General features: G+C 35.8%; 1 protein-coding gene across 2 annotated transcripts in view; it reads right to left on the bottom strand.

Annotated features, from left to right (window-relative positions):
* Positions 1–16,013, bottom strand: part of slc12a2 (solute carrier family 12 member 2) — a 94,715-nt gene that overhangs the window by 27,560 nt on the left and 51,142 nt on the right. For both annotated transcript variants that reach the window (XM_069187220.1, XM_069187219.1), the window contains exons 5-12: positions 13,581–13,720; positions 12,516–12,626; positions 11,850–11,958; positions 11,449–11,576; positions 10,121–10,205; positions 8,979–9,130; positions 1,742–1,849; positions 138–261 (exon numbers count right to left, since the gene is read on the bottom strand). In XM_069187220.1, coding sequence (XP_069043321.1) covers positions 138–261; positions 1,742–1,849; positions 8,979–9,130; positions 10,121–10,205; positions 11,449–11,576; positions 11,850–11,958; positions 12,516–12,626; positions 13,581–13,720 — 957 coding nt within the window. The remainder of the gene's footprint in view (positions 1–137; positions 262–1,741; positions 1,850–8,978; positions 9,131–10,120; positions 10,206–11,448; positions 11,577–11,849; positions 11,959–12,515; positions 12,627–13,580; positions 13,721–16,013) is intronic.

Below are 16,013 nucleotides of genomic sequence, written 5' to 3' on the forward strand. Positions count from 1 at the left end.
TTGTTCACAAATTGAGCCATTTAAAAATGCCACAGCTTTCAGGAAACAATGAAAAAATAATCATCGTGCACAGAGAAGATGACTATCTCCCAAACCTGCTCCAAAAATGCCAGAACATTTGTAGAATGTGAACTCACCAATTAAAATGAAGCCAAGACCAATGCAGAAGGTGAGAATATACCCACGCAGTGGCTCATTGTTCTTCCCAAACCCCTTGGCAAACATGCTCAGACCAGGGTAGATATTGTCTTTGCACAAAGCCTGGATGTAAAAGAAGAAATATAAAGCAAAAGGCCTCCTCTCTTTTGCAAATTTTAACACAATAAAACACAAATTTACAAAAATCACCAAAACTGTCAGTTAAACATCAGAAATGTTATGAAAACATAAGAGTGTAAAAAAAATGTGACACCCTGCTTTTACTCCTGTTTTTTTGTTGCAAAAATACCTCAAGTAACAATATTTGTATTTAAATTAATAAGTTTTAAGCTCTAGCTCACTTTGTCTATGCTCTTACACTTAAAAGACGCACAGTGGCCAACACCAAGAATACAAGGAGCAAGAATACAGTTTATGACATCACTGTTGTTGTTTGTGTTTTAATGGCAGTCATTGCAAGAATGGTTTTTGCATTTTGCTGGAGCTATGGAAGTGTCTCAAGGAGACTAGGGGTAATTCCCACCGTGTCAACAAAAAAGGATGTTTTCAGAGACGTAGGGGGTCCAAATTCAATGATTAAAGCAAATGTAAAGTTTTCCTTGGTTTACCTTAAGTTCTGCGTAAATGATTAAGTGACAATCAACAGTGCACAAAGACACCATATAAGAGAACAGATGATCAGAACAGCACATGACAAGAGAGGAGGTACCGTAATAGAACAAAGTGTGTGCCAGGGAGTTTCTTGTTCGAGATCAACCAGGAAGACCATATTGAAGCTAAAGGTAAGTATTTGAACCCTGTAAAAAGAGCCTGATATTCAGTGTTTTTTGGGAACTCAGCTTTCCTGACTGAAGAATCTCTAGATTAAAAATGACCTCTCCTGGTTATTGTGTGCATTTTATAATAGGGTGATAGGTTCCATTTATTTTGTGGTATCCAGGTTTGCGGAGAGAGATTTAACCACAGACTGTATGCATTTGGTTTAGAAGGTATCCTATCTCTTCATTTGGCCTCTTTAGAAATTAAGAGTCAATTACTTGGTAGCAATCTGGGGCTTTTCTGGTAGTGTAGACATACTTCTCTGTAACAGCTCACCAGTAAACGTGTTAACAGAGAAACGTCCGAGTTATATGTTTATATTGTGTGCAGTGTCATTTTCGTTCTTAAGTAATACGTTTTGACCAAAAGTACATGAATTATTATTCTTTTCAACAAAGCTGTGCCAGAGAACAAAGAATTCATGTGCCTCTAACTATACCAACCGCTCAGGTACTTTCTTGGCAAAATCCTTACAAGTTGGGGTTATGATTATTTTACTTTTAAAATTTACAGTATTTGCTTGGTCAGTTCCTGATTTTCGCTATATTCGGAACCCTCCCGCCCCACTTGTAATAGTGTTAATTACAAAACTACTAAATTACCCCCACAACATTGGGCTTTTATCACATTTAAATACATTTCGACACGTTTGAAAATCAGGCAATTAAGTTGTGACATCATCAGTGCTGAACACTGATACCAACATATGATGGCACATACATTTAGTGAAAATATGAGTTGAAAATAAATGAACATGTCTGACCTGGAAGACTTTGGGTGCACTGACCAGTGAAGCCAAGGCTGAAGAAAGGGTTGCGGAGAAGATACCTGCAGTGATGAGGGGCCCAAATCCAGACACCGTGCTCATTACCTAGGGAACAGGCACAGTGGTTTTGCCATGGTAAGAGTAACAGCATGCCTGCAATCTGAAATAATATAACCCTGTGACAACTTCTCAGGCAGCTGGGACAAAGGACATACATGCCAATCTCATGGGGGAATATGCCTCATGTGAAAATAAAATGCCGGATTTAGATGCCTCAGGTCTCAGTCCACATGTCAGGATGCGTGCAAAAGAATTGCTTTCTGTTTCTGCAATATTAAGATGTTTGAAAGCCATTGCTTCTGTCTGTGTGTCTACGTGGTTAATAGTTATTAGCAACTGCATTTCCCCACTATAAGAAAATCACAAGGGAAACATATCTAATTACTGCACACAGCACTTTTCAAGCAACTGGATGCTGTTCCAAAGCACTGGAAAATGAAAATCACATTGACTAAACATACAAACAGCTAAAGAAAACTAAATTTGCTGTCCTTAATGTATCTCTATGAGGTTTTAAATAGAACATGTCAATCAAAATCTTGACGTAAAAGACTAGAATTACTGGGTCTCAGATATAAAACTGATAACTGGCCTCCGCAGTGGCCCACTGAAATGTGGCTGGAGAGGTGCCAGATGGAATTCCTGCACAACATTTTCAATAATGTCTAAATAAAACATCACATGTAAATACTGGACACACCATAGTGCCACCCAGACCTCAAACGATGCTCTAAAGTAGAAATACAGAACGTTGTTTCCGTGGCTTATCACCACAATCTCTAATGCAAAAAATTACATGAAATATTCTCCACAGCTTCAAAAATACCTAAAACAAAAAGACCATAACGTTCCCTGTTTTTCATTAAAGTTGCTAATGTACAAAAACTAACTTGGGATTTCTATTATTTGTTCTCCAAAGCTTCTTACCTTTATCAGTTAGTGTATTTAAAAAGATCTAAATTTGATAACCCACCTCCATTACTTCACTATCTGCTTCTGGGCTATTTGCTTCTGACACCTGTTTTCAAGAGTATTGAAACACTGGGAAGGTTAACCCATGGTTGGGTCTTTCCCAATGCTTATCCAATGGTGCATTATATTACCTTCTCACCCTGATCCTAACAAATGTATTTTAATTTTCATTTGTAAGAGCTACAAACATGCCAAATACAGTGAATATCAAAAGTCTACACACCCTTCTTGAAATTTTAGCTTTTGCTGATGTAAAGGCTGAAATCAAGAGAAATTATGTCAGACCTTTTTACATCTTTAATAAGATCTTTTAACCAACAATATTTAAGTGCAAAATTGTAAAAAAAAGTTAACAAAAATTAAAAATGAAAAAAAGGTTGAATAAGTGTGCACACCCTTTATAAAAGAGGGTGATAACTGTGTTCAGATTTAACAATCACATTCTAAATCATGTACAAAGGTAATCCCTTTATTCTTTAAGACATAGTTACAGTTCAAATTGAAGATTTAATCATAGATAGCATCCTTTGGCTTTTACTGTCTCAGCAAATATTTTAAAAGTACATAAAAGAAGATAATTGCCAATTCATATTTTTTTAATGCAGATATCTGCTCAAATACAGGACAGAGATCAGATATATTCTAAATGAACAATTTAAGATAATTGCCTTTACACATTGCTCATTCATCCGCAGTTTTGACTTTTTTCTTAGGTTATTGCCACATCATCATTTTCAGAAAATTTCTTTAATGTCAAACATGTCCCTTTTTATTTAATTTTAAACGGCTCAAACTTTCAGCTTTGCATGGTTGGATTTATGGCACTCCTATAACCAAGGTAACTAAAGAGTCTTCCTCACAATAAATCAGGCTCCTGACTGCTCTGCAGGGACACTTTAATGAACCTCAGGTTCTAAAGACCCTTGGACTCTTTAAACTGTGAACAACCTTCATAAATTACTTATAACAAACAAAAATCCAGAATTTACTAGGAAGACCTCATCTCCAAAATTTTAATTAAGGTTCGAAAGGTACAGAGTTTACAATAAAATCTTCACTGAAATGCTGATTCTGAAAAGAGGAGTGAAAAAAAACAGGTATAACCAATCTGTACATAGAGCAAATATTCCTTAAACCAAACATCTTTATGCAATGTATTAATATACAATGTATAAACATTACAAGTAATAATACCACACTGCAAGTTAACCTCTACTTGTTGCTTAGCAACGTGGACACTGACGCAGCTTCATATTCTAAAACCATTAAACTTTTCAGTTACTGTACTGTATATACAGTTAAAACGGTATCAAAACATTCTCCACAAACCGTTAATTTGTGTAATCTATAGCTTCTGTGATGATGCTGTACTGGGAAAGAAAACTTTGGATTTCTGTGCTTCAAGAGCCTTTAAGACAATACTGTGGGAACAGTGCTTTAAGGGCTAGGGTGATGTAAACTTCCTTATTATCTGACCAAACAAAATCCCAAGGGTATAAATGTTAGGGGTTCTGTTTGTGAGAAACACTAAATATTCATCATTGAACTACTTTCAGTCAACATTAAGATGAAAAGATTAAATAATGCAGGGTATAAAATACCCTGTGCTCTCAATATTTTAATCTATTAAAATGCAAATTACAGTATTTTGAAACATGAATACTCAGATTTGTATACAATCAGCCACAAAAATTAGATCCCCCTTAAAATTTTGGATTCTGAATTTAAAAAAAGAATAAAATGAGCAGGATATTGTTATTGAAGTTAAAGATTCAAAACATCAAAAGGTTTATTTCTTTGACCCTTCAGTGCCCAATACCCTCTGGTGGTTATATTTCCAGTCATGTTTTATTTTTCAGATTATTTCGTTCAGCTTTCTGCCTTCGAATAACACAAACTCCTAAAACATTTTCTTCAAATTATCTATGAGTATTGAATTCTGCTGGGAAGCTCACTGGAAAGGTTAAGCTATTTTGTAGAATTACAATTACCAATGGAGGGATCTGATGCATTTTTCAACATAACTGTACACATTTAATAACCTGTTGAACTTTTACACAAAAACAGTGCCACACACCACCCCGACCATAAGGCTGCCACTTCCAAATATGACAGCTGGGACAACCAGGACACAATTCCTACCTAATGAACACAGCTTCAGGGGGTCTAAAGCCTTCAACAAAAAATTACTGTCATGCAGAAATAATGATTTTTTTTGTGGGGTGTTTACTCATCTCATAAGTGGGGCCAGTAGGGGGTGCTCACTCTGCTGCCTGTGTGGGTCTTTATGCCCCAGTATAGTGACTATACTTTAAAAGGGTGAGAGGCAAAACCGAGGTCCTGACTCTCTGTGGTCATTAAAAACCCCAGGGCATTTCTCAAAAACAGTAGGAGTGTTACCCTAATGTCCTGGCCAAGACAGGAATTTAGAAATTTCCATTGGCCTTTACCAGTCATGGGCTTCTAATATTCCCCATCTCTGAATTGGCTTCATTACTCTGTTCTTCTCCCCACTAATAGCTGGTGTGTGCCGAGAGTGCTGTGTGCTCTATCACTGCCGTTTCATAATCTAGGTGAGTGCTGCACATTGGTATTAAGCCCTTTGAGAGGAGTGTAAAAAAAGCACTACATTGTTATTATTAAGCTTATAGATACTTGGTCTAACCAAAGGAACTTGCTCAGAATTCAGAGACCTTTTTAGTTTTGCCAGTACTAATCTATTTTTATTTTGTTGACTCCTGACAAAAGCATTTACTTCTCTTCTGTTTATAACCAAATTAATTTAGTTATTTTTAAATGTTTTATCTGACAAGGAACCCCAAGCAGTCCAAGATGCTTCTCACAGTTTATTAACGAGTTCCAGAGAGTCTCTTAGAGAAATACACTTTAAATGCTCCTCTTCACAGATGCTTTGACTGTATGTCTTACAAAACTGGCATTTACAAGTAACATACAGTATCTGCTTTCTTTAAACATTTTAAAAACTCTCGGAACTGTGCAGAGGCATATTATACAGTACGTGTTCAAACCGTAACCTGGGAGAGCACCTAAGAAGAGAGAATGCTTATTTAAAGTTTTCGTCATAAATTATATTTCCTTGATTCAGACTTATATGCAAAGCTATTTTTTTATAGAAAACTGCAATAAACAGCACCTTCCAAAAATATTGGGTAAACACAGTGAAAACAGTTATTTGTTTTCCTTTACAGTCAAGCAATTTGGGATTAATATAAACACGATCTAATTTTTATTTTGGGGTAATTGCATGCATACATTAATTTTTTTTTTACCAACAACATACTTTATCTTATTCCAGTTATTTTAAAGAGCCATAAGTTTTTGGACATTCACTTTAAGTAATTATCCCGCTGACTCAATTAATCGAAAGTCTGCAACCTAACGAACTTTGTAAAATCATATGAGATGCTGTGCTAAGGCTAATTTAAGTTCTTGCATATTCCCAGGGTGGTCCGATTTATTTTATTTTCTTTATCATGTATATTGCATGTTCAATTGAATTTAAAACTGGAACATGACTTGACCAGTCTAAGATCCTCTATTAACCTTTCACCTGGTTGCATATTTTGAGTCATTTTCATGCTGCCTAGTAAATATGGAAGCATTTTCTTTATTGCAAAATTGTTCAATATTCTTAATTGACATAAAAACAATCTCTGACAGGGTTGTATTTATTGCTTATTCTAAGGCAACATGTGCTGAAGACAGTTTTCCATTCTAATGCAGTATAGTTTTCCACTTTGCTCTACCTCACAGAAAACTGATACCAATTGTGACTCACTTAATTTAAATCTCTCTTACTGTTAATATTTTCAGCATACATTTATCGCATACAATACATCATGTAAGATTTAATCTTTATTATATACATTTTTTTCTTGCTTAACACTGGATAAACACTGGGTGAATTGTGTGGCTACTCTACCACACGACCACTTCTTATTAGCCATTACACTTGGAAGACCAGCATTGTTTCTATGAAGACTCTGGTCTGCATACTATGCCCTTGTGCCTTTATCACAATGTCAGAATAAAGAGTGCCCATAACAAAAAGGACCTCTCATGAATACTTCCTTTCATTGTCTGGACCTGACCCAACCTTGTGACTGAAAAACAAACACCACTATTTAAAAACTTCTTTTTTTTCCCCATCACTGTGTATCTTGCGTCATTGAAATAAAAAAATCTTACATCTAAGTCCTGGTTCTGATTTAGTTTTGTTTGACTTTTCTGAGAAAAAAAAAACTAAATAAATATGAGCATTGAGAAAGCGCAGACTTTTCATTATTCTAAAACAATTTTCATTCTTTTCTTTTGTTGGCTAACTGCGATATTGACGTTCGTCACAGATTCTCAATAAAAAAAAACTGGTAAAAACACCCAATTCTCAAAACGAATAACAGAAATGTCAATTTCAATTTAGCCTGTTACTTATGGAAGCCTGAACAAACAGCTGCAGATCCATATAAAATCCTTTATACAAGGTGGCTATAGAGTGACAAATCTGCAGTAATGCTCATTTACCACACATCATACATATAAAAGCAAAACCTTCTGCATAGTTCCTTAATTAAAAAAAATGAAATATCTTTTAAAATCCATTGGTCCCATCCTGGCTGTATACTGTCTTGTGACCACTGCCTGTCAGGATAGGCTCCAATTCCCGAGAGACCATATATTGGATAATACAGCTGAATGGATGGAGGTCTAGACACCTGGCAGATACATTTAAGTTTAGAAATAATTACAGAAATCATTCTTAGTGCTTTATCCATTTCACTCATTTCTCTCACGTGTCAGATACACATTAAGGTAGTATGTCTTTGAACAAGTTTTATTTATGCCTACACATGTACTGAATAATTTCAAATTCAACACAGGAGTATAGTATTTACTCAGTATAGTATATATAATATTTCAGCCTGGGACTGAAAGGCAGAACAGTTGCTGGAAAACAAGAGGTAGAGCAAAATACCCTTGCATGGTGATAATCTTCACATTTTCAGTTTAAAATCAAAGCACAAGGTCATGTTATTATTAGCACATTTTCTTTGAAGATATCAGTTGGGTTTAAAAAATGAATTAATCTTCCACTGAATGCACTAATCTCTCAGATTTAAGAATGAAGCTGAACTAATACTGATAAATCCTTACTATACTGGAATGTGACATCCCAGCCAACCCAGAGTCATTACATTTTACATATGCTTATCCATCTATTTTCTAACAGCTTCTTAACAGCCTCTTAGTCAATTCTTACTATAATATTTTCATAATAAGTTCATTTTTAAAGTAACTTTACATTTCAAAATTACTGGCGACAACAAGCGTTTTTTAGGCACAAAATGACAGGACATAGAAATGGGATTCTAAGGGCTGTTTTTCTCTTTCTGTATTGCTAATGTGCAACTTAAATTTATCCGTCACATCACATTCCAACATTGAATAACCCTTTAAAGTCTTAAAAGACCACAGAGGTTCTAAACTACTATCTCAAAAAAAAGTAAGACAAGAGTTCAAAGATAAAACAATAAATAAATTACATCAAGTAACCATCTATCGGTATGGACCACGTTTACCATTCTGCACTGAAAAATACAGCACCCTGAAAAATCTACCATCCTGAAACTGTACAGGACGTTGCAAGAATGTTGCATACAACTCCTTCACAAACATTGTCCTTCCATACATTCGTCCATTTTCTAACTGCTTTATCCAAGGCCATGGGAGAGCTGAAGCTTATCCCAGCAAGCAATTGGCACAAGGCAGGACACACCCTGGATGGGATGCCAGTGGACCGCAGGGCTCACACAGAAGCAAACATACACACACTCCCACCACAGACAAATTTCCCAGAAGCCAATTAACCTACCAGTGTGTCTTTGTACAGTGAGAGGAAACCGCATGTACATTGTAATTACTTATTCTCACTTAACAAAATGGTAAATAATAAAGAAAACATCAGCATAAAAACTTAACTACAAATGCAAAAAAAAAAATCAAAGAGATTTTGATTTATTGCCAAAAAGCTAGATTTGTAAATGACACCATTTTTCTTACACTGCTACAAAACACTTGGTCATACAACCAGTACAGAATGGGAAGTTAAAGCTCTATTTAGTCCAAAAATGTGTTGCGTTGCATGTGTTGTGTTCTAGGATTAAAACGCACTCCCCTTACTTACCTGGAAGTCATTGTGGAGTCCATAGGGGCACTTCTGAGTCTTGCATGAAGAAAAGTCATAGCCAAGTTTACAGGCTGCATCAGTGCAGTTCAGGATCTGCCCGCTGATGGTATCGTTAACATTTCCTGTGGCATCACGCACGATGCAAGACCCTTAGAGAAAGAAACCCAAAATGATGGAAAATGATCAAAACTCTTACAAAACAACTCAAGACATGTCATGAAAACATTACAACAGGTGTTATCTAAAAATACCAGTAATTACATTTTCTCTTACAACAAACAGAATGTCTTCAGAGGCCAATTAAAGCATAAAATGCTAAATGAAAGAATGGGTGATAACAGATCCTTTTTCCTTTTGTTCTTTTTTTCCTTTCCCTACATGCATCACTTTACACACACAATGGATAAGCATGATGTATTGGGACTAACCAATACTGACATTATGAGTGAACAGTTGTGGCAAGTCCAGTAAATCAGTATGGGTTCTGTGCATTGTAGAATATGCACATTCTAGTCGAGGTGTCTTGGGGGGATCAGTTGAGGCTGACTGATTCAGTGGGAGAAGTAGTTTTTTTTACTTTTCACTATGAATAATAAGTGAGTAAATGCAGTGATACAGTCATGTAAATGTTTTCACTATTTATAGAAGTGGAATTCCAACAGCCGTCCACTGAAAAATAGGCCACATAATACCACGATGTGGTGCTAATTGATGCTAAACTAGTTTCAATATTGTTTCTGTCCTTTTATTGTTGTGTATAAAGAGAAAGGGAGGGATGATTGAGAGAGATTTGTTTTGAGTTTGAAAACTTCTTCTGTTTTTATTCAAAGTCACTATCCTTGGTTATGGGAATAGCTAGTCTTGGAAATAAATGAGCTGGAGCTGGCTTGCTATCTCCTAATTTCAAGTGCTGGTAAACTAGGACCATTTCTAAAATAAACCAAAAATCTAGAATTTTAGTGGTGGAGCTCAACCTTGAGCTTTACATAATGTTTGCTGTTACACAGTCATAGCTGGAAGAGTCTTAAGTTCAGCACTGGTCAGAGAACATTGAGAAAAATCATATAATCTGAATGTATACCCCCACGCATTATAGGACACAAGTTTGTTACAGATAACAAAAACAAAAACACGCAAACCTGTAGAAATGGCAATTCCAAGATAGACTAATCCAGTTATCAAAATGGCTAGGAGGGTTCCTCTTGGTATGGCTAACTGTGGATCCTAAAAATAATAAAACAAGAATTGTAGAATGCCATCACAAAATAAAGACATGACTATTAAACTATTTCACTATTCAGTTATTCTGTATTCAATAACAGATAAATGATTAAATTGATCAATTTGACCATCTCCATTTTTATGCTTTGGTTTAAAAATTGCATGGATTTGGCTAATTAAGTCTCAGCCCAGAGGGATACAAGGTCATTAAGGTCAAACTCATTTCTTAAATAAGTAATTTAGGTGGTAACTATTTGTAGGCTCAGGGCTATGACCATGTTGAAAAAGTCTTCAAAGACCTCCTGAGGTTCTTGCTTGATGCTGAAGAAAAGGGTGATACTGTTCCTTCATATAAGTATCCTGCTTGTGTTTTAGAGATGTAACAACACAATGATTCTCCACACATGAGCCCCTCTCACATGTTCACATGAGGCTTGATAATTTCTGACATTGTTTCATCTGCAATTTTGACTGTTCTTTTAACAACACCTGTCTGTACAAAGCCACACACCAAGATTTGGTTTGGATTTGTGCACAGAACAAAATGTCCAGATTGACATATTTTTAACCAAACACTGTAGTTACCCTTGTTTTAAAATTAGGCTCAGACTTTGGAATAATCCATCTAGCTTTAGTTACTTATTGCTTCTTTCCTCAGTCACTTTTGTTTGCATGACTATTTCTAGAAGTGTTACTTCTACTCCTTGCTCCATTATACAACATTTGTTTTGCATAATATGCTTTTTGTGAAAAGAACATATAGAAACACATTTGATCATCTTCTTTACTCAGCTAATAAACATATATTTGTCTGACACTGTTATGTAAACCAACTTGTATATGCACCCATTTACACAGCTGGGCACATTACTGGAACAATTCAGGTGAAGTACCCAAACTGCTCAAGGATACCACAGCAATGTCTCACCAAATCACAGGATTTGAACCTGCATCATTCCAGTTACAAGTGCAGACCCTGACCACTGCACCACACTGCTACTCACACTACCCATTTATAAAACAGAGCATTTTATTTCAACTTCTTGAGTGAGGTACCAAGCCAAGATTTAAACCTACTGCCTTTCAGTTGTTAGATAAGAGCTCTAACTACTACTACATAGATGCGACTGCCCAGCCAATCAGCTGACATTTCATAGACCTTGCCTTATTTCAATTGCCTTTGTCACTTAATTAAATCTTCTGTGATTCAATGTTTTAACCTGCTTTATACTTTCTTAGCACTTACTGCAAGATCACCCGAGATGTTTGCTCCAGCAAGAATGCCTGTTGCTGCTGGGAAGAAAATGGCAAAAACGGAGAAGAAGGTCTGGTCTTCTCGAAAATTTGATCCCATGTTTTCTAACATTATATCAACTGTTTTAAAAAAAAGAACAATTTAGTATTTGATATTGACAGTGTACTGTATTAGAACAACATTTTACATTGTAAAACTAATAGAATCAACACTAAGTCAGTTTGCCCATCAACAAAAAAAATCTTAAATCCTAAACAAATTTTGTTAACTATCAGATTATAAATGTAAATTAAAGCCTCCTAATGTTTTAGACCAGCATTGTTAGTAAATGGCTTTAGTTTTCTGAAATTTAGGATGACAAACACAGCTGTTCATGACTGTGAGGAACATACCTTGGTAACCAAAAAACCCTCTGGGCTCTTTTGATTCTACTCTGATAAAGCTCCCAATGACATAATTGAAAATCGCTGTTACCAGGATCACCAGCAGGAAGATTTGTGCCTTTAAAAGAAGTCAAATTGTAGCTTAAAAAAAACATTCACTGGTATTGTATTACATCTAGATACGTGTTTTATTAATCGCTTAGACCATACTTTTGGTTTTGCTCCTACAAAAACAAGCATGCATTGATATGAGCATTCACATTATGTGAAAATTGTCCAAGAGTTGTAAAGTGAATTCTAGACTCAGGTTTTTCAGAACAATGATTTAATATAAACCTCCAAAAGTCCGCAGAAGTAGCTGTAAATGAGTACTGTTCTTCAAAAACATCCTCCTTCCACAATTCTTAATTTCACTAATGCTCCTTTAAATTTGCTCTCAATTATTTGCCATGTTAATTAATGGATAATGTGAGGTACAAGATAATATGGATTCAAGTCCTTTGTGCAGGCAGATACAGGTGCATTTAATGACAGAAATGTGATTCCAATGTTAAAGAACAGCATTAAAAGGTAAACATTCATTAGATTATTAGAGAAGTGTATAAACAAACAGCACTAACATTATGTATAAAATATACAAGACAGCAGGGGGTGATGTGGAGATGAATGACTAACCTTTGCCTCCCATTCCATTCCTGCTACAGAGATCCCCAACAGAACAATAACGGTGATGGTGCCGATAATTCTGACATCATTAGTGTCATCAATCATTAACGCGTCCATTTCCTGTGAATGGCAGGGAAAGAGGGTCGTGAGGGAAGGTCAGGTTAAATCTTAAATTAGCGACATCAGGCATGGTTTTAACATTTGTTTGCAAAAATCTCAACGTTTTTTAAATACGGAATTTCAACAGCTACAGAGGTACAGCACCTCACAAGGGCATTGTGTGGCTACTGGAGGGATGGGCATGAAGCTGCGTGGTTGAGTCACAAAGTCCCTCAGCAGAGTCAGCCAAGAGGAGGAGGTGGAGAGATTCAAGAGTCAAACGCAGGGGAAGAAAGGATCGATGACCCATGTTCACACAGAGGAACGTTTGGTCAGAGGCTTGACCTCTCTCCTGAATTCAAGCTTCTAACTTCTTTGAGCATCTGTGCAGCAAAGACTTCTTTCTTAAGAAAGATAATTGATTTTCTGCAACTAAATTAAAGTATTATGTAAAGGGGAACTATTTCCCTTTGGTTTATTTTACTACTTATTGCACTTTATATTGTGCAAACTTAGAAAAAAATATATCTACATTGAAGGGAATACTCTCCATTCCAATCCTAACTTTGAACTAACCAGCTGATGGGTTTCGATATTTTCACGCACAAAAGGTTAGAATATTTTTTTTAGCCTAACCAATACTTCAAGCTTGAAGAAAAGGAAATAATAAGGAATTATACTTGAATGTAACTATGGGATAACATATTATATGAGACAAATTACAACATCTTCAAATTAAACTCTTAAATTCGGCAATGTCCCAGCAAAATCTGTACTACAAATAAATCCCACCCTACATCCAAAGCAATAAACAGCAATGCCCCATTTTCCACTTTTCTACACCAGCGTGGAGTCTCTAAGAAACCTGAGTGAAACAAGGAGACAAAGCTCTGTAAGGCATTGGTATACAGTATGTCCTCCTAAGGCAAGAGATCACTTAATTCACTGAGAAATCAGGAAATCCAAGTTACTTACTTTCAGGAGCTCCATGACAGTCTCTGCAAAGCCTACAACATACATGGCAAGGGCCACTGCATTTGCAAACGCAAAGATGAGACCAATGGACCCTCCAAACTCAGGTCCCAGACTCCTGGATATCAAGTAATAAGCACCACCTACAAATGACAAAGCAAAGAAAATAACAGTTAAAACAGAATGTTATTCTAGCTTTGCTGAGACTAATTTGCATCCTGTTGTTGCAGGGACACAATGATAATCAAAAGCAGCACTGTGGCACACTAGAGGAAAAGTAAAACTAAAAATGCACTGAAAAGTTAGAACTGCTTAACTCTGAATATTTTACTTTTCTTTTTTTTTAAATTGAAAACTCTGTAAATGAGCTAGAAATTATCATAATTGTCAGAAATGAATGTCTGATTGTTACCTGTGTGTTACCATGTTTTTCTTTCACTGGATATTCACAATACAGAAGCTAATGTCATCATAAACATACAGTGCCTTCAGAAAGTATTCAGACACCTCCACTTTTTCCACACTTTGTGTTGTAGACATTTATAAATGGATTGAATGTTTTCTTTTTTGCCATCAATCGACAAACAATACCTCATAATGACAAAGTGAAAACACATTTTTAGGAACTTTTGCAAATTAATTTATTGTGTCAATTGATGTCAACAAAGAATCAATTCAAACCATTTTGAAATAAGTCTACAACACAACAAAGTGTGGAAAAAGTGGAGGGGTCTGAATAGTTTTTGAAGGCCTGTATTAAGTATAATTTTGATACATGTTAAAACAAGGACTGGCATACAAATAGCTGAAATACCTAAAGTGATTACTTCTATAAAGGATTAAGCCAATAAGGCCAGGTGACTGGAAGAATTACAATAAGCCGTTTGCACTGCGATTTAACTCAATTTTCAAATTCTCATGCACAATTATTTGCCTATGTCAACAGTAAAAATGCTGCACTGCAGTCTCCCATAATCACATGAAAGTACCTGATCCACCACTGGCTGAAAAAAAAAAAAAATCAGTAATTTATGTTCTAGAAGTGGCCGAAGAACACATTCAGAGAGGCAAATTAATCCACTTTGGAAAAAGTAACTTACACTATTTTTTTTGCTAATCAAGTATTGATGCGGATAATATATTAATGAAATTCATTACAATAATTCAGTTCAATTTTACACATATGAGGATTTCAATAATGTAATTTTGAATATGCTACCTGTAAATCTCATGCAATTTAGACTCAATTTAAACTTCGTACACTGAAGAATAGCCTTTTCCCCCAATCTCGTTATTTTTTTCTGAATGCAGACACCTCAGGAATGTAATCTTGTAGGCTACAAAGATACGTGCCAAAAGCCTGAACAGAGATAGACTAGAATATCCCATCACTTAAAACACGTATCACATGAACTTTGAAAAAATAAGGTTTTCATGGTTAGGTAATGACAGACTGCAAACCCATTTTCATATCATTTAAATGCTCTGCTAATGTACTTGTGTGGAGTGATATGCTGCCTGAATCTAAATCATGAGCAGAGCCTGGGTATTGTTACACACATTTTCTGCTAAAGCCTCACAAAAGATTTAGTCAGAAAAGACTGGAAAAAAAAGACTAAAAAAATTAATATACTATACTAAACTTTTCTTATTAGAACAAGATTCAAAGGTTTCCAGTTGAAACTTCGGTTTCACTCACAAACTTTTCTTGTCTACATCTCACTGGAGGAACTAGAGAGAGATTAATTCGTACCCTCAAGATATTTTCAGATTATCGCAATATGCAAACCAATATGCTCAGTTTTGCAAACTCAGGGGACAGGGATTCCTTAAGTACATGCTATCACTGATTGATGATTGCATAAATAACTCAAATTGACCATATACACAGTGTATGCTGTCACTCGTACTAAATACTGTACACTTCCCAGTGAATCAGAGAAATGGTCTACGCATACAAGGAAGCCAAGATTATTGATTTTCAATGAATCACAATTATCCCAGCTGGTGTGGCGATTCTTGACTGTGACATCTAAGACTACGCACAAGTGAAAGACAATTACACCAACAAAGAAGTCTTCAATCAGGAACACTCAAGAGATTGCCAAGGGACTTACTTGAGAATGGGCTTAATACACAGGTCAGAGATTTGCAGAAGTCGGATTTTTAAGTAAAAATGTAAAAAGTGTTTGTAAGACCTCAATGTGCAGTGTTTAAGTGTAACAGATAGCTACCCTTCTCTTGGTAAGCCAGATCTGTTGAAGATGGATTTAAAATAAAGTCAAGGCTGCTTCCATTTGGCCTTTTACTATTTAGTAAAGCAGACTGGACATGACCTGGTTTTGTAGGCCTTACAAAGTCCTATGGATTCAGAACACCGATATAACATTAGATTACTTACTATTGCAGTGTGACTACTTATGGAAATATCAACTT

This window comes from Lepisosteus oculatus, chromosome 3, assembly GCF_040954835.1.
Source record: "Lepisosteus oculatus isolate fLepOcu1 chromosome 3, fLepOcu1.hap2, whole genome shotgun sequence".
In the NCBI taxonomy this organism is placed as follows: Eukaryota; Metazoa; Chordata; class Actinopteri; order Semionotiformes; family Lepisosteidae; genus Lepisosteus; species Lepisosteus oculatus.